The 18,145-nt window shown below is 37.3% G+C and overlaps 2 protein-coding genes across 2 annotated transcripts; one reads left to right on the forward strand and one right to left on the reverse strand.

Annotated features, from left to right (window-relative positions):
• Positions 1 to 7,311: 7,311 nt before the first annotated feature.
• On the forward strand, positions 7,312 to 11,282 carry LOC106301970 (receptor-like protein kinase 2). Its single transcript, XM_013738470.1, has 2 exons — positions 7,312 to 10,461; positions 10,632 to 11,282. Exons 1-2 carry the CDS (start codon positions 7,560 to 7,562, stop codon positions 11,150 to 11,152), a joined length of 3,423 nt encoding a protein of 1,140 aa, XP_013593924.1. The 5' UTR covers positions 7,312 to 7,559; the 3' UTR covers positions 11,153 to 11,282.
• A 3,645-nt stretch (positions 11,283 to 14,927) lies between these two features.
• Positions 14,928 to 16,873, reverse strand: LOC106302635 (bystin-like). Its single transcript, XM_013739101.1, has 10 exons — positions 16,850 to 16,873; positions 16,592 to 16,759; positions 16,347 to 16,476; positions 16,235 to 16,271; positions 15,825 to 16,143; positions 15,674 to 15,753; positions 15,549 to 15,596; positions 15,312 to 15,458; positions 15,162 to 15,234; positions 14,928 to 15,084 (listed from the first exon to the last, which is right to left on the reverse strand). Exons 1-10 carry the CDS (start codon positions 16,871 to 16,873, stop codon positions 15,019 to 15,021), a joined length of 1,092 nt encoding a protein of 363 aa, XP_013594555.1. The 3' UTR covers positions 14,928 to 15,018.
• Between the last annotated feature and the right edge of the window lie 1,272 nt (positions 16,874 to 18,145).

Below are 18,145 nucleotides of genomic sequence, written 5' to 3' on the forward strand. Positions count from 1 at the left end.
TGGGAAATCCTGGAACGTTTGCATCATTCGCGCTTTGGTGGTTCTTGTGAAGAGTTAGGATTTTAGGTTACCCTTCTTCATGAAGTTACCCGGTCTACGTTACCTATACCTAAGATAACACTTGTTGAACTTGTCCGCTTTTCCTTACCGTTAGTCCACATCCAAGTGTTAGGCTATTTGGGTAGAGCCTACACTTTATAGTTGACTGGACCGTCAAAACCCATGAAAGGTCCAATCACAGGTTTGCTTCTTATCCCATTTGTGTGTTGTGTGCATTCTTAATATTTTATGAATGATTGAAATTAAAAAAAAAAGTGAACTGTGATCAAGGTGTCGTAAGAGACCTTGCCTATGGATGGAATTTTCCGTATATATTGTGTTTGATTTGGGAACCACACGTAGTCGTAGTTCCCGAGTCGTGTCATAGTTGTAAGTAGGATTCACTTTAGTGAATTTAAGTACTCGTTCTTATTCTTGAAAGTACTCTGCCAGTTAAAATATGTGGTATGCCTTTCCCCATTCCATAGTACTTCCGTTAGAGCGGAATGTTTCTATCTAGAATGAAATTGGCTATCTAGTTACCGAGCTCAATTAGGATGTTGAGGAAAGAATTTTTTTGGAAGAAGACTAGTCGCCAATGGCCTACAATGGTATTCTACCAAGTGTTGGAGCATCGTTCGTATCAGTCTTGGGAGTTGAAGACCTTTTGGGAAAAGGTGAAGATGTGTATTCCATTATCTTGATCATTAGGAAAAGAGAAGATGACAAGGATCAGAATATAGTGAACAATCAGATAGCTAGAGAATTTGAAGTTATGCTTAAGGAATTGGAAGAGTTGTTGCTATCTAGAAGTAAGCTGTTCAATATTATTGTTGAACCTGGATTTGCTGCCATAGCCTTGTATCTCACCAAGTGGTTCTCGCCGAGTTCTAGTAGCATTTAAAAGATTTGTTTTAAGAAAGGTTTCGTTCGATATAGATCTTTTCTGGGCGAGTGCCATGTCAGTGATAAAGAAGAAGGATGAGATTTGTGGTTATGTTCAACTATAGCTGTCATGACTATTATCAAGTATAAACTTTCTAGAGTGGTTAAGATCAGTTGCAAGGTGCAAACGGTTTTCAGAGACGCTCGATGGATGCATCAAGTTTTAGTAAATGCTACTGCTGGGAAATTGGAAGTTGGATCCGATAGTTAGCAAGTTCGAACAAGGATTTGTTGGAGATTTAAAAAAGAGGTTGCTGCTATTGAATAATGGTCCTGTCTAGTCATTGTTATCAAGATTCAAAGTTCTTTGGATTGGCCAGTTACCATCAGAAGTGTGTTCAAAATTTGGAACCCATCAACCAGTGAGCCAACTATCTGAGAAAAGTGTTACCTTGGAATAAGGTAAAATGATTGTAGAAGTAATCAACCAGTTCGAGGAAGTCTCTATGTCTCTACACACATCTTAGCCTTGCATGAGCCTAATATGTCAACCAGTTAGGTGAATGTTGATGCAAGACGATTGGATAATTGTTTATATATCAGGGGAGCTAAAGAGGCTTACTGAAAATTATTCAATGCATGAGTAAGCGTTGGCTATAGTTTTGTTTGCTCTTCAGAATTGGTTATCATTTCAGTATGGAGAAAGAATGCAAGTGTTCACTTATCAAAGAAAACATAAGAAACGCAAATGCAGTTGCTTATCCTTTGAGGAGAGGAGAAGTTGGTGTCAATATTGAGAAGGAACTCAAAAATAAAGAAACAGAATAGAAATGATTGATTTGGCTGTTATACCAGGAGAGAGCACAGAGTCTCCAAGATTGCAAGTAGTAAATCAAGATAGCTTACTCGTTTCTATCTGAGGAACCCAGTTGAGAAATTAGAACTTAAGGAAAATTTAGGAGGAGCTGAATGAAGATAATTTCAGTGGATTATATGAGGAGTGTTATGTACACAAGGATAGTTAGAAAAGATGTGGGAGAAGGAACTCAAGTTTTACCAGAAGATTAAAATAGATGAGTGTGAGAGACAAGGTTTCACTTCTTAGATTTAGGTTAGGTCAAGAGAGATGAATGAGAATCGTGGGCTGAATCCCGTAAATAAACTTGAAGAATGAATATGATTTTATTGATGAGTTGAAAGATGATGAATACAAAGGAATGTATCTTGAGATGATTACTAAAGAATACGTAATGCTTTTAATCTAGTACAAAAGTTGATATATGGAAAAAAGATGGCTTGTCTTTTATCTTCTCCGTCTTTATATAGTCTAGGTTTCGTTGGCAACCCTTCAACTGTTCTCCGAGATATTCGGCTTCAATTACGGAACTCGCTTTAGGCTCCTCTTGACCGAGTCTCTTAAGGTGTTAGCTCACTTTCTGTCGTGACCTCTGCTATGATGTCTCCCAGGTCCGGTCGTCAGCTCGGCTTTCAGCTCCCTTTGTTATGATGGGCTTATCGCAACCCACATGCTAGCTTACGCTTATCGGTACCTCACCTGAGGGTCATATTCGGGTCCAACAGTCATAAGACTGATTTTTTTAGAATTTTACTTTGTGGAGGCAGGTCATGTTGCTAGGAAACAATGATTTGTACACACAAGACAAGATTATGAAAGTGACCATTGTGTATAACCATTTTGGAGAAGGACTTAGACAGAGAAAGGCAAGGTAGATCTACAAATTCACATTGTATTGTGTGAGGCAGTAGTGAATACATTTCCATAATGTAGTTATTATAGTTTGCGGATGTAGGCATGGATGTTTCCATGTGGTGAACAACGATTACACACACTGGAAATGTACGCGATTGGAGAAAGCGCAAACGTAACTATAAACAGTCAAGGTAATAGATATGCTGCTCCCAAGAACCTCTATGCAAAGGAGGTTTAACTCTTTAAACTCCCTCTTCTTGTCTTATGAGTTTAAATCTCAAAAAAATGTACCTGGACAGGTTACAAAAAGGGTGAGGACAGAAACAAGTGAGTGCTATGAAAGTGCCTCGAGCCTAGCAACTAGACCAGCTTCCATGGTCGACTCAATCACTTCTTCTACTGCAGGTGCACTTGGTTGCCGCATAGGCAGACCTTGTTACTAATATCAATCTTCTTCTCTCTTAACAAAACCTAACCCCTTTGACGTATTGTCAAAGTGTGAAAGCTTTTTTCTTTTATCTTTTTTCCATGGTAGAGAATTTGGTTAACCTGGGCTTGCTTCTTCTTGACTAAAAAGAAGCAAGCGCAAGGACAAGAAGCGTTGATCAATTCTCTTCGGATTTAGTTAATAGTTGTAATGTAAGAATATATTTGCTAGCTTAATGCTCTTACGATATGCACACCTAAACATAGTAGTTGATTTGATCCATGTCTTATTGATTCACAATGTTGTTGATATGTGTTTGCAACTTGATTGAAATGATCTTATAGTAGCAAGACACAAACCATTTCATACCGACTTATCGAGGACCGACTATGAAATTTTAGGGGCTGTAAGCGATTTAGTAAAGATTTCAATAAAAAATTTTTTATAAATTTAGGGGTCTATATTTATGTAACTTTCTTCAAAAGAATTGAGGGCTTGAGACCAATGTTTCATCTAGCTTTGCCTAGGATCGACCATGCTCATAGCATAACAAAATTCAAAGTGCCCACAAAAATGTTCTAACAAAAAGAATGACTAGTACAAGAAGACACAAGATTTTAAAGATTTATCTACTTGCAATATATTCTGCTTTGTTAGGCCATCTCCAACAAGACACCAAAACACCAATTTAGTGTGATTTCATCTCTAACAAGACACCAAATTTGACATAATCCCACCAAATTTGGTGCAATGTGAATAGTGTTACACCAAATTTGGTGTAACGCTATTCATCACACCAAATCTTTGTTTTTTTTTTGTCATCAACAATACAGACTCATATTGACTCTGTGAACCAAACCAGGTGATTTGCATCACACCAAATCTTTAAAATATATATTTTAATATGTTTCGTTTAATAATATAGATCAATTACTATCAAATTTGTAATTAAACATAAATAATATTATATTATTTGTATTTTTAATTTATTTTCATATAATTAAAATTTTAATTTTAATTTTATTATTATATTCAAAATAAATTAGTAAATAACTATTATTATTTATCACTTACAAATAATAAAATATAAATATAATCTAGATGTAACAAAATTATTATTTATCAATTACAAATAATAGAAATATAAAAGTTTTAAAACTGAAAACATCAAATAATATATAATATTGTTTTTGGTGTAAGATTTGGTGTTATTGTTGGAGATGACAAGAGAAAATTGACGCAAAAACATGGTGTAATTTTTGGAGATGCCTAGGCCTTGAAACATATTAGTACGGGCTTTTCATTAGCCCATTGTATTCACTTACGCTCCATGGGAATAATCAAAATCGTCTCTTAAAACTACAAGCATTTGAATCCAAAGTTTGGTCGACTGATTCGCTTATAAGTTAACTAGTACGTGTCGTTTTCAAAATACTAAAACAGTTTATTATTAATCTTAAACAGAAAGTTAAGTATATAATCTGTGATTACTTAAGTGGTAAGTGGTAACGTTAAAAAGAAAAGAACATTTTGGGAAAATAAACAAAAACATGGAGAGATTCCATAGAAGAGACTCCCGAGGCAAAGACCCTTGAAACAAGGCACTTCTTCTTCTTTCTTTATTTCTAAAACTGCGCCGTTTAACTTTTGTTTTCCTTCTTCTTCGCCCCTTGCAGTCACTTTCTCCTTTATTTTCTTTGTTTACTTGTAATAATGGCTCATGGTGCGCTAATTATTTTTGTACTTACCTTAATTTATTTAATCTTTTCAAAAGTGTACTAATATAGTAAAGACTTAAATGTCTGTCATGTGCCGGTTAATAAAACATATAATACACATCTACGCTAAAGAACCAAAGTTCACACTTCCCATATACACTTGCATATTTTTTGGAAAATAAGTACATATGTAACTAACTATTAACAAAAATAAGACACAAAAATGTTATACGACCATAACCAATAAACTAAGCAGAGCAATGTTCATCTGGTTTGGTAAGATAGTTGCCAAATGTCTTTTTTTTTTTTTTTCCATCTGAAATTTTATTAAAGGGCAAAAGCCCAACTTGTAAAAGCCCAAAGCAATGGACTAACCAAAAAAAAAAACCCAACAACTAAAAACATGGTCTGCGGCCCACATCACTGATTCGAACAAACCGACGAAAACACGCGCAAACACGTGTTGAAGTTAGCGAAAGAAAGAGACACGTGTCAACCTCTAACAACTAGAGAAGACACGCGTCTCGCAACCACGCCGGACCACGCCGGAATCAGAGCCACCACTCGGAATTCAACCAGGACCTTAACCAGAGGCACCGAATCCATCTCCAACGACAGTATTGGAAGATTGCCGGAATCAGTTTCTTCAAGCGAACGTTTTGGAGAGTTCAATCGAAATCGAAAACGAAATCGAGATCGAGATCTCATCCAAGGTAAGGCCCACGCACACCACAAACTCGTCACTCACCTCGATCACACTCGAGGAGAACAAACGGAACCCAGACAAGGCCGGCTACATGCCGTCGAGAAGACCACCGTGTACCAGAGAAAGCCAGCCGCCATCGCCGGAGAAGAAGGCAAAGACGCTGGAGACAAAAGCCGGACGACCATCGAAAGTAACGACGCGACGCCGGAAACAGAAAATGTCATTTTGTATGATGCTAATGTAAATGGGAATTAAAGAAAAAAAGATTAAAAAGGTAAAAGAGAAGTTATAATAGTGAGAGTAGGTGAGAATGAGTGAAGCTCGTTGTGCTCACGTGAGGCAACCTCAAAATCAGGGATAGTTGTTTTGTCCTCTCCATCCTAAACCTAAACCCACCCATCATTGGCTTCTCTTTCGATTTCTTTATGAACCCACAAGTGTAAAGAACTAAAGATGCTAAATTTTACCAAAAAAAAACTAAAGATGCTAAACTCACTTTCGCTCAAAATGAAAAATTAACCCACAAGGTCCATATTAATTTCCCACATTTTGTGAAAAGTAATGCCGCACTTATTCTTAATTTTTTATCATATAATTTGCTTAATCTATCCCTTGATATGATTTGTATATCCTTATATATATATATTACTTTGAGTATGTTATTTATCTTCTCTCTCTTTTTAGTTTTGAATACCCTTCCTTCTTGGTCAATATTTTATATTTGTATACTCTTTAGAAATTGCTATTATTGTTCTTATTGAATAGATTAATGGAATGTAGAAAGAAAATAAATAGAAGTCAATCTAAATTCTATGTATAATATGAATAGAAAATAAGATGATATAAACTCGGAATGTAACAAAAAATTAAGACGGTAATATTATTGGATTTCTATTTTTCATTTGTATTTGAATATGTACCGTTGTTTATTACGGATCCATTAGACACCCTTGTATAAATATCCAATTAACTTTTAGAAATGGGAAATGCATTGGATCTAGCAAAGTGTACAAGTCTAGTCCTCTTATTTCAAATGATTCTCATTTTATTTAATATAACATAAACTAAACTAGTTTGTGAACAGACGATGAAGACACAACTAAAAACGTTACACAATCTAGATTTTAGGTGTCCCGTGTGCATGGACATGGAGTGACGTTATAGTCTGTTTTTCTTTTTTGGCCTTGGACCGACTTAAGAGTTAATTTCTACGATTTATATACTGAAGAAAGTAATATAGTTTTTAGTATATATATAACACTAATACATTAACTTCAAACTTGAATTCATGTACAGTAACTACTGATCTTAAGACGATTAACATTAACTTCAAACCTGGATTCAAGTACAGTAACTACTGATTTTAAGACGACAATGTGTTTCAGTGTTTGTTTGTATGGTATTATTTATATTGACCCTATCTCTTAAGAATACATCTTTTTGTTAACTTCAAAGTTTAATATTATGATATTCTGACTAGCAATCAGTCAACAAGATAACAATTATCAGAGGCAGTGGAGCTAGTAGAGTAGTATTAAAATATACTACTAGTAAAAAACACAGGGAATAATCACCGATACAACCACTTACTTGAGGATTGAGCAAGTGAACTCGTTAACTCCGACAGTAAAATGGAGGAACGTATCGAATTTATCTACTCATAAATATAACAAATCATAATAAGATAGAGGTAATGGGTTCAGTAACACAAAACTGTAAGATACAGATAAAAATGAATACTAGTTCAGTATGGGTAGTAAATAAAAAACTAATTAGCATTAAAATAAGTTAAAAAGAGATAGATAGGGGGCATGATATAGGTGAGGTGGCAAAGAGGTGGGGGGTGGTGCAGTTTTGTTGTTGATCTCAAGGCATTGTGTTTCCCCATTCTCCTTTGTACTCTTTCTCCTCTCTTAATAAAAACACCCAAGTATTAGAACACTCTGTATTTCTCTTCCTAAGCTTGAGTTTAAACCAAGCAAGAACCAGATTTCAAGAGAGCACAGAGATAGAGAGAAGAGAGGCACCAAACCCTAAATGGGTCTAACCCCGAGATTTTAAAACTCTTCTTTTATGATTTTGAGGCAAATGTCGTCTCCTCATACCTTAATCTCTTCTTCTTCTTCTTCATTCTTCATCTTCATCTTGTGTTTCTCTCTCTCTAATGCAGAGCAAAACCCGGAAGCTTCTATCCTCTACTCATGGCTTCACTCTTCTTCTCTTCCACCTTCCTCTCTTTCTCTCTTCAACTGGAACTCAGCCGACAACACTCCTTGCAACAACAACTGGACTTTCGTTACATGCTCACCTCAAGGCTTCGTCACGGACATCGACATTCAAGCCGTCCAAGTCGAGCTACCCTTGCCCAAGAATCTCCCGGAGCTTCGTTCTCTTCAGAAACTCACCATCTCCGGCGCTAACGTCACCGGGACTATACCGGAGAGCCTCGGTGACTGTCTCGCCCTCACGGTTCTCGACCTAAGCTCAAACAGTTTAGTGGGAGACATTCCTTGGAGCCTAAGCAAGCTTCGTAACCTAGAAACCCTAATACTCAACTCCAACCAGCTCACCGGGAGAATCCCACCGGAGATCAGTAAATGCTCCAAACTCAAGAGCTTGATCCTCTTCGATAATCTCCTCACCGGGGGTATCCCATCGGAGCTAGGGAAGCTCTCTGGTCTCGAAGAGATAAGAATCGGAGGAAACAAAGAACTCTCCGGGAAGATCCCACCGGAGATCGGAGACTGTTCTAACCTAACGGTTCTCGGCTTAGCAGAGACAAGCGTCTCCGGAAACTTACCTTCCTCTTTAGGTAACCTCAAGAAGCTGCAAACACTCTCTATCTACACAACGATGATAAGCGGAGAGATTCCTCCAGAGTTAGGCAACTGCTCTGAGCTAGTGGAGATCTTCTTGTACGAGAACAGCTTGTCCGGCTCAATCCCTCGAGAGATAGCGAAGCTCGCGAAGCTCGAACAGCTGTTCCTATGGCAGAACAGTCTCGTCGGTGGTATCCCTGAAGACATCGGAAACTGCAGCAACCTCAAGATGATAGACTTGTCTCTAAACCTCCTCTCCGGTTCGATTCCTGTCTCCATCGGCCGTTTGTCTTTTCTCGAAGAGTTTATGATCAGCGACAACAACTTCTCCGGTTCGATACCGACGACGATCTCCAACTGTTCGAGTCTTGTTCAGCTACAGCTCGACAAAAATAAGATCTCCGGTCTGATACCGACAGAGCTTGGAACGCTCACGAAGCTTACTCTGTTCTTCGCTTGGTCTAACCAGCTGGAAGGAAGCATCCCTCCCGGTTTAGCAGACTGTACCGATCTCCAAGCGTTGGATTTATCGCGTAACGCCTTAACCGGAACGATCCCTTCCGGTTTGTTTATGCTAAGGAACCTCACGAAGCTTCTCTTGATCTCAAACTCTCTCTCTGGTTCCATCCCTCAAGAGATTGGTAACTGCAGCTCTCTGGTGAGACTGAGACTAGGTTTCAACAGGATCACTGGAGAGATACCTACTGGTATTGGTTCGCTCAAGAAGCTGAACTTTCTTGACTTGTCGAGCAATAGGTTACACGGGAAGGTTCCTGATGAGATAGGAAGCTGCTCGGAGCTGCAGATGATTGATCTTAGTAACAACTCTCTTCAAGGCTCGTTGCCTAACGCGGCTTCTTCTCTGTCCGGTTTACAGGTTCTTGATGTTTCAGCTAACCAGCTTTCAGGCAAGATTCCCGCGAGCTTGGGGAGGCTTGCGTCGTTAAACAAACTGATCTTGGGAAAGAACTTGTTCTCGGGTTCGATCCCTGGTTCTCTAGGTATGTGTTCAGGGCTGCAGCTTCTTGATCTCGGAAGCAACGAGCTCTCTGGTGAGATTCCTTCGGAGCTTGGAGATATTGAGAATCTTGAAATCGCGTTGAACTTGAGTAGTAACAGACTCTCTGGGAAGATACCTTCGAAGTTTGCGTCTCTCAACAAGCTCTCGATTCTTGATATCTCCCACAACATGCTCGAAGGAGATCTTGCTCCACTAGCTAATATCGAGAATCTCGTCTCTCTCAACATCTCTTACAATAGCTTCTCTGGTTATCTTCCGGACAACAAGCTTTTCAGACAGTCACCTCCTCAAGATCTCGAAGGAAACAAGAAGCTCTGTTCCACGTCAACTAAAGATTCTTGTTTTCTCGCCTACGGCAATAGCAATGGACTTGCGGATGATAAGGAAACTTCTCGCGCAAGAAACCTCAGGTTAGCGCTCGCGCTTTTGATCTCCCTGACGGTTGTGCTGATGATTCTCGGCGCGGTTGCGGTGATCCGAGCGAGGAGGAACAACGAAAACGAAAGAGATTCGGAGCTTGGAGAATCATATAAATGGCAGTTCACACCGTTTCAGAAGCTCAACTTCTCCGTAGATCAGATCATAAGATGTTTGGTTGAGCCCAACGTGATCGGTAAAGGATGTTCAGGCGTAGTGTATCGCGCCGACGTGGACAACGGCGACGTTATAGCCGTGAAGAAGCTTTGGCCAGCGATGGTTAACGGCGGTAACGACGAGAAGCCTGATAAAAACGTGAGAGATTCGTTTTCAGCTGAAGTTAAAACACTTGGGACGATCAGACACAAGAACATCGTTAGGTTTCTTGGATGTTGTTGGAACAGGAACACAAGGCTTTTGATGTATGATTACATGCCTAATGGGAGCTTGGGGAGTTTGCTACATGAGAGACGAGGCTCTGCGCTTGATTGGGATCTTAGATACAGAATCTTGCTTGGTGCAGCTCAAGGTTTAGCTTATCTACACCATGATTGCCTCCCGCCCATTGTTCATCGTGATATCAAGGCCAATAACATTTTGATCGGTCTTGATTTTGAACCGTACATTGCGGATTTCGGTTTAGCTAAGCTTGTTGATGAAGGTGACATTGGCCGGTGTTCTAATACCGTCGCTGGATCTTATGGTTACATTGCCCCAGGTATGTCCATGTACTAAGTTAATTATTTATCAAACTACCACTGATGTAAGACTTCATTCATTCATTCATTCATTAACAGTTTCTAAGTATATAGTTGAAGAACGTTTGGTTAGAACTTAGAAGTATCATAAACATGTTCTCATAAACGTGATGTGTGTGCGTTTCTGTAGAGTATGGTTATAGCATGAAGATTACAGAGAAGAGTGATGTTTACAGCTACGGTGTGGTGGTTCTTGAAGTGTTGACTGGGAAGCAACCTATAGACCCAACGGTACCCGAAGGTCTTCACTTGGTGGATTGGGTGAGGCAGAATAGAGGCAGCCTCGAAGTTCTCGACTCGAGCCTGAGGTCTAGAACCGAGGCTGAAGCTGATGAGATGATGCAAGTGTTGGGCACTGCTTTGCTTTGTGTGAACGCGTCTCCTGACGAGAGACCCACTATGAAAGACGTTGCAGCTATGCTCAAGGAGATCAAGCAAGAGCGTGAAGAGTACGCAAAAGTTGACTTGCTTCTCAAGAAATCTCCCCCACCAACTGCGAAAACTCAGGAAGAAGGGAGTAAGAATGAGATGACGGTTGCTACAGCTTCGTCTTCTAAAGAGATGAGACGAGAAGAGAGAATAGTGAAGAGTAACAATACTGGTTTCTCTGCTTCTTCTCTGCTTTACTCCCCTTCTTCTTCGATTGAGTGATACATATATAGAGTTTGAGAGTTCCGTGAGAAGAAAGCTTTTGTGTGCTGTTTGAGAAATGCTTCTTTTTGTTTTTACATTTTATTTAATTATCACTTTAAGTCTCGGAAATGTGATGTAAAAAGAACAAGAATATAATGAGAAAATGTGAGACAGTAATGTTATGGAATTGTGATTAACAAAGGGTGGCATGAAATTGTGCCTCATTAAGGGGTTTAAAATCAATAAGTTCTTTAGTTATCTCTTCAGGGTTTTATATTGAGTATTGGTTTTTGGTTTAGAACGTAGAAAAACCAAATCAAAACTGAGTATTGTTTTATATTCTTTGAGAACTATAGAATTCTAACTCCCACGCCTTTTGTCTCGGGAGAAGATGGAAGTGCCTCAGAAAACTAAAAGTCAACGAAGGTAAAGCAAAAAGTTTTAGTCAGTGTGGATTTGACAATTGGCAATGGACTACTGAAAGACACGTCTTAAAGATAAGATGACGCTGAGATAAAGACAAATTGACTAATTGTGGATTGAGCGATGCTAGATGTTCAACTGCAGGTGAGTTTCTAACGGTTATAAAAACGTATAGATATATGGTACATGTAAAGATTTTTGTTACTGTTAACTGCAGTGCAGTGCGTTGCGGTTCGTAAATCAAATGTGCGTTTGGACCATCACTACTATGCTGAGTTCACTAAGAAGACTACGTGATAATGACCCACTTACAATTTTCACTTTTCAAACCAACAGCACTATTAATATATTTGCTCGAAAAGTTAGTGTTGGTATATGATATATATTCCATTTGTTGCTCAAAAAAAAATAATGTTTGAAGAGTTTTTAATGTTTCATAGTATTTTTATTAATTTTAGTTTTATTTAAAATGTGTGATCAATAATATTTTATAATTTTTTTATGACTGACTATATTCGTTTGAATTTATATTTTTAATGATGTATATTTTAATTCTTGTATCTTCATAAACTAAAATATAACTATTTTGGAATAGAGGGAAGGAGTAGTATTTAAGAACTACAAACACAACATTACTCTTCCTTCTCGCTCACTGCAACGCTTCTCGAAACATTACATACCTTCTTATATTCACATTTTCTACTACTTATTCTTCCTCCAAGACGTCTTCAACTTTGCAGAATACTCACGTAGAGATTCTCCCCAATCTGCATTTGTTTCTCTCTGCTTCCACTTTCTATCTGTTACTAATAGAAGACCAACATTTCTCAACTTCAAGTTCTACACTTGCGATGCAAGTCAACTGGAATTTGGGACCCAAGTGAAAGCACGACTACAGATAAATGTCAGAAGCGGCCCGCACTACTCACCAAACCCCACGAAGTAGTGTATGGTTTATTTGACAACAAAAACAGCACTTCAATACGCACACAATTACAAATCGACAAATTATTCAAATTTGAGAACCAAGTTCCGAGCATAAATTTTCACATGTTCCACATTCTAGTTATGATCCTGGAAACATCTCAAACTAAACACGTTTGAAAAGATGTTCATATAGCACTTGTTCTGTCATCTGTGGCAACACATAGACATTCCAAATAAATAAAATGGTTATATGGAACACATTTGTGATAAAATGAGAACCATGAATAACCTCCTTTGTAAAATCAGCTAAGACCAAGTCTCACCGATACACAAATATAACGTCAATGACAATCCCCTAAGCATAAATAAGAATTTAAACACAAAACAAAAGAGGGTTCACTAAAGATTGATACACAACTACCGACAATTGGAAGACCGGATATAAATATAGATAGATCAGTAGTCTTCTTCCATTGGAACTTGTGGCATGTCAAACCAGTCTTCTTTGATCGGCTTGTTGTTGATCGTTGAAGCTGAATGTGAATTATTGATGTAGCGGAAGCTTTATAGGATAAAACTAGAGATCCGTTGATTCTTAGAATACCCAAAAAACTAGGATAATCACAAAGATCTTATTTAGTCTAAGAATGCCTAAGATCAATGTCTTCTTAAATTTGTTGAGATCACCTATGATCTACCAAAACAATGAACAAAAGAGAAATCTCTTAACCTTTTATTAATAATCAATCAACTCATAAACTGCATAAAACCATAGCCCCAAAGACTATATATAAGAAAACATAAAAACCCTAAACATTAGAGATAATTATCTTAATAATAAGTAAATTCTAAATAAAACATCAAATAAATAAGATATTTATTCTAAATATCCTCTCTACATCATTCTCTTCGGGTTGGAAAGATTCGTCCTCGAATCTTAAGTGTGGTCTTCGAATAATATTTTTCTTCTCTTCCATTGATGAAACTTACATCCTTGATCTTCACGTAGATAAACAAAAAACAAATATAGAACACATTATTTTTGTCCATGTATCCAATCATCGCTGTTAAACCTTTTGTCTTCACAAACAAGCCACCAACAGACTCTTTGATTTGATGCCATCCACCATCACGTGATGTGCTTGTATTAGAGCAAAAATTTCCAGTCTTATCAAAAGCACACCATCTTTTCTGGGATTGGTTGGGATTGAGTTCTGGACGCCATGTTGCACGACGATGTCTTGGGATACTTGATTTTTGATGCAGATTTCATAATCCTCACCATAAGTATCGTAAACTGGATCTCCAGTAACCTCTATGTAATTTGTTTCTTCTCTGATACCAACTGATGTAGCGGAAGCTTTATAAGGATAGAACTAGAGATCCGTTGATTCTTAGAATACCCGAAAAACTAGGATAATCACAAAGATCTTATTTAGTCTAAGAATGCCTAAGATCAATGTCTTCTTAAATTCGTTGAGATCACCTATGATCTACCGAAAACAAGGAACAAAAGAGAAATCTCTTAACTTTTTATTAATAATCAATCAACTCATAAACTGCATAAAACCAAAAACCCTAAACATTATAGATAATTATCTTAATAATAAATAAACTCTAAATAAAACATTAAATAAATAAGATATTTACCCTAAATATCGTCTCTACATCATTCTCTCCGGGTTGGAAAGATTCGTCCTCGAATCTTAACCGTGGTCTTCGAATAATATTTTTATTCTCTTCCATTGATGAAACTTGACATCCTTGATCTTCACGTAGATAAACAAAAAACAAATATAGAACACATTATTTTTGTCCATGTATCCAATCATCGCTGTTAAACCTTTTGTCTTCAAAAACAAGCCACCAACAAGACTCTTTGATTTGATGCCATCCACCATCACGTGATGTGCTTGTATTAGAGCAAAAATTTCCAGTCTTATCAAAAGCACACCATCTTTTCTGGGATTGGTTGGGATTGAGTTCTGGACGCCATGTTGCACGACGATGTCTTGGGATACTTGATTTTTGATGCAGATTTCATAATCCTCACCATAAGTATCGTAAACTGGATCTCCAATAACCTCTATGTAATTTGTTTCTTCACTTTCCACGAACGAATTCTTCATGATTCCAAATCTAGCTTTGATTAAGAAACAAAAATCTGGCTCTGATACCAACTAATGTAACGGAAGCTTTATAGGATATAACTTGAGATCCGTTGATTCTTAGAATACCCGGAAAACTAGGATAATCACAAAGATCTTATTTAGTCTAAGAATGCCTAAGATCAATGTCTTCTTAAATTCGTTGAGATCACCTATGATCTACCGAAAACAAGGAACAAAAGAGAAATCTCTTAACTTTTTATTAATAATCAATCAAATCGTAAACTGCATAAAACCATAGCCCCAAAGACTATATATAAGAAAACATAAAAACCCTAAACACTAGAGATAATTATATTAATAATAAATAAACTCTAAATAAAACATTAAATAAATAAGATAATTATTCTAAATATCCTCTATACATCAATTATCCTCCATCTCTCCACGGTTTCTGCTACTAATAAGCTCTCTCACAATTTCAGGAGTAATCTGCATTAATGGTAAATACGGCTTAAAAAAAAAGAGAGAGGAACATATTTTGATTAGACAAGGGAAAGTGGTCATACTAGCTCGTGATTTTGCTTCTCAAGTAGACTTGTGAGACTCTTTTTATCCTCCTTTCTTAGTTCATGCTTGTACCTGCAAAAAAAGAGGTTAACACTTGACATGACTTACAGTGAGACTCTTTTTATCTTCTTCTTCTTATTATTCCTTACCGTTGTACAAAGGCGAGAAGAGTTTGGTGCCAAATGACCGGCATAACTTTAGTCTGCTTACGAAATCTCAAGAAGTGAGCAGCGACCGCATCAATGGCCAGATGAGCCAGCGCATATTTCTTCTCCAGGATAGCTTTCATGAAGTAACTACACACCCACAAACAAAGACACAATGTAACCAAAGAAGGGCACAAGATATAACATATGTACGTGTAAGGTATAGGCTGGCATTTTTACCTTCTTGTGCCAAGAAACTCCATCTCCGCCAAACATACCAAGGCGGCACTGCAATTCATGTGCATTAATAATTTTGTTTTATGTTCTCAATGATTTGGCAATTATTAAAGTTAAATCCTTGGTACCTTGAAAAATTTTTAGGAATAGAAAACTTGTGTATTATACTCCCTATAATTACAGCTTCGGGGATGGTGCATGTTCCAGACTAACAAAAAAATATGCAAGTTAATATTAGAGAAAAGTCAGGACAAAATAAAAGAATAGAAAAAAACACACCTTACAGAGTGGAAGTAGAATCCCACAGTATAATCCTTTGGGCTTGAAGAGTGACCTTTTCAAAGATTGGTAGAGACAAAAATGTAGCTTTTTGTGGATTCTGATATCCTCTCTGACTCTAGGAAGAAGAAAAAGTTCATAGAAGCGTTCAGCTTCGGTGCTGGAGGCAAACATGTTTGTAGCCTTGTACATTGCATTTGGAGACCAACTCTCTGGTTGAGTCAACTTCAATAAACTTTCCCAATTTTCCAGTCTAGTAAGATGGTTAAGAGCTTTCGGCATTTTGCCGTGTGTGTATAGACTCATAAAATCTCCCAGCCTGCAAGCAATAGTTTATCAGAGACAAAACCAGTTTATTGAAGTTGTAGAAGTAATTTTACAAGGAGAGGGGTAAAAAAGAGAGGCGTTACTTTTGATAGTAGTCAGTTTCTGAAACACAAGCTGAGCCTGCGAGTGAGAATTAGCCAGTTAATCATCATACAGAAGAAGAAGAAAAAACAAAGGACTTTAACAAGCAAAAACCTGTAGCAGCAATATGCTGTTTAGCTTCAAGTGAAGAAGTAATAGCATCAGAGAGACGTTTTGCTATTGAATCCCCATCTTTGTTAAAGAAGGCATCTAGTAATAACTTCTCTTCTTTCTCCATATCCTCCTTGAACAATTTTATCGGAAACATCAATAAGAATCTCAATCACATAACCACAGCTAGTTAATGTTACATATATAGTGTCATATAAACACAAACGATTGCGAAGAAAAAATCTTACGTGGTAATCAAGTTGGCTCTGGATCTCATCAACATCAACATCATCATCAATAACATCTTCCAACTCATACAATGGTTGCTTGAAGGAGAAGGAGCTCATGGGAGCGTTTTCTTCATCCTTGACTTCCTTTTGCTGCGCATACGCTTCCTTCAGGATCTTCTCCGTTAGCTGAACAAAACAAAACTATTACAGACACTCCATCAGTCGACAAAAGGAATCCTACACTTCTCACCTTCTGGCGGCAGCGATGGAGATTGCCTTAAAGTTCCTCTTTGTCGCCATTCGAAACGGTCTAAGAAGGCAGAGAGAATCACCTTACTGCTCTCGCGCAGACCTAGCCTTGTTGTTGTGGCTGCCTCTTTTACTAATTCACCACTACCCCCAAATATCTAAAGTATCTATATAGATTATAAAAGTTGGGATAGGTTTTTTACCTGATTAAAATCTCCTATGATTCTTTGCAGCCCATTTTTATACATTCATAATTTTTACGTGATATACTAAATTTTGCCAAGTTTTAAGTCTAAATTAAAAAAAATGTCCCAAAATATTGGATACCGAAAATTATTCCAAAAACACACTTGATTCATATTCAGCTACGATAGAGATAACGACTTTAATTTTGTTATATACTTCCTCTGTTTCAGAAATATCCATATTTTAGAAACAATTTTTTTTCAAAAAGATACATTTTTTACATTTTCAATGTATTATGTAATGAAAAATTGTTAATTTTTTAAAAAGGTAATGGTGTTTATTGGATTTCTATTGGATAAAAGTAATGAAAAATTATTATTCACAAAAAACAATGCATTTACAATCAAATTTTATTGTGTTTTTTTAATATATGTGAAAAATGTAAAATATGTTTTTTTTTGAAACGGAGAGAGTACTAAAGAGGGAATATGTTTTTACCCGAAAGTCATCTATAGGCGAGTTTACACCTTATCCGGTCTGGGGGACTAATCGGGCCTCTGGATCACCTCTCGGTTATTCAAAAACAAAATTGTTAATTTTGTAACATTAATAAGTGGGATAAGATGAAACCATAATATTTATAACTTCAATTGCATTCTGAAACAGCTTGCTTGTAAAATGCAAATAGTAGCTTTTGGTCACGTACAAAGTCTAAGAGTGATGGATCTCAAAATCCACTCTAGTAGTAGCCGGCCCTGCCTGCACATTGTGGATAGGTAAATTTGGATAATTACCTCGAGGAGTATATATGTGAAGGCTATTGTCAATGCCACAGTGTGTACAGGGATCTAAAAACAAGTGGAAGCGTTTCGGTCTGGATTTCACAAAGTACGTAGCTTTCTCTTTAGCTACTTTTTTCCAATATAGATTTTTAGGTTTGTGTTGGTTGTAGGCCTAAGCCCAAGTCTAAGTGCATGCTGCATGGGATGGGTCTGTCTCCGTTGTCACCTGCAAAAGCCCAAAAGCAAGAAGTTAGGGTTTATTGTTGCTAGCTATATAAACACCTGATAGACTTTCTTGTGCCGTAAGGTTTTACGTTTACTCTCAGATACAGAGCTTGCATATACACAAGCTTGA

The sequence above is a fragment of the Brassica oleracea genome, chromosome C7, assembly GCF_000695525.1.
Source record: "Brassica oleracea var. oleracea cultivar TO1000 chromosome C7, BOL, whole genome shotgun sequence".
Classification (NCBI taxonomy): Eukaryota; Viridiplantae; Streptophyta; class Magnoliopsida; order Brassicales; family Brassicaceae; genus Brassica; species Brassica oleracea.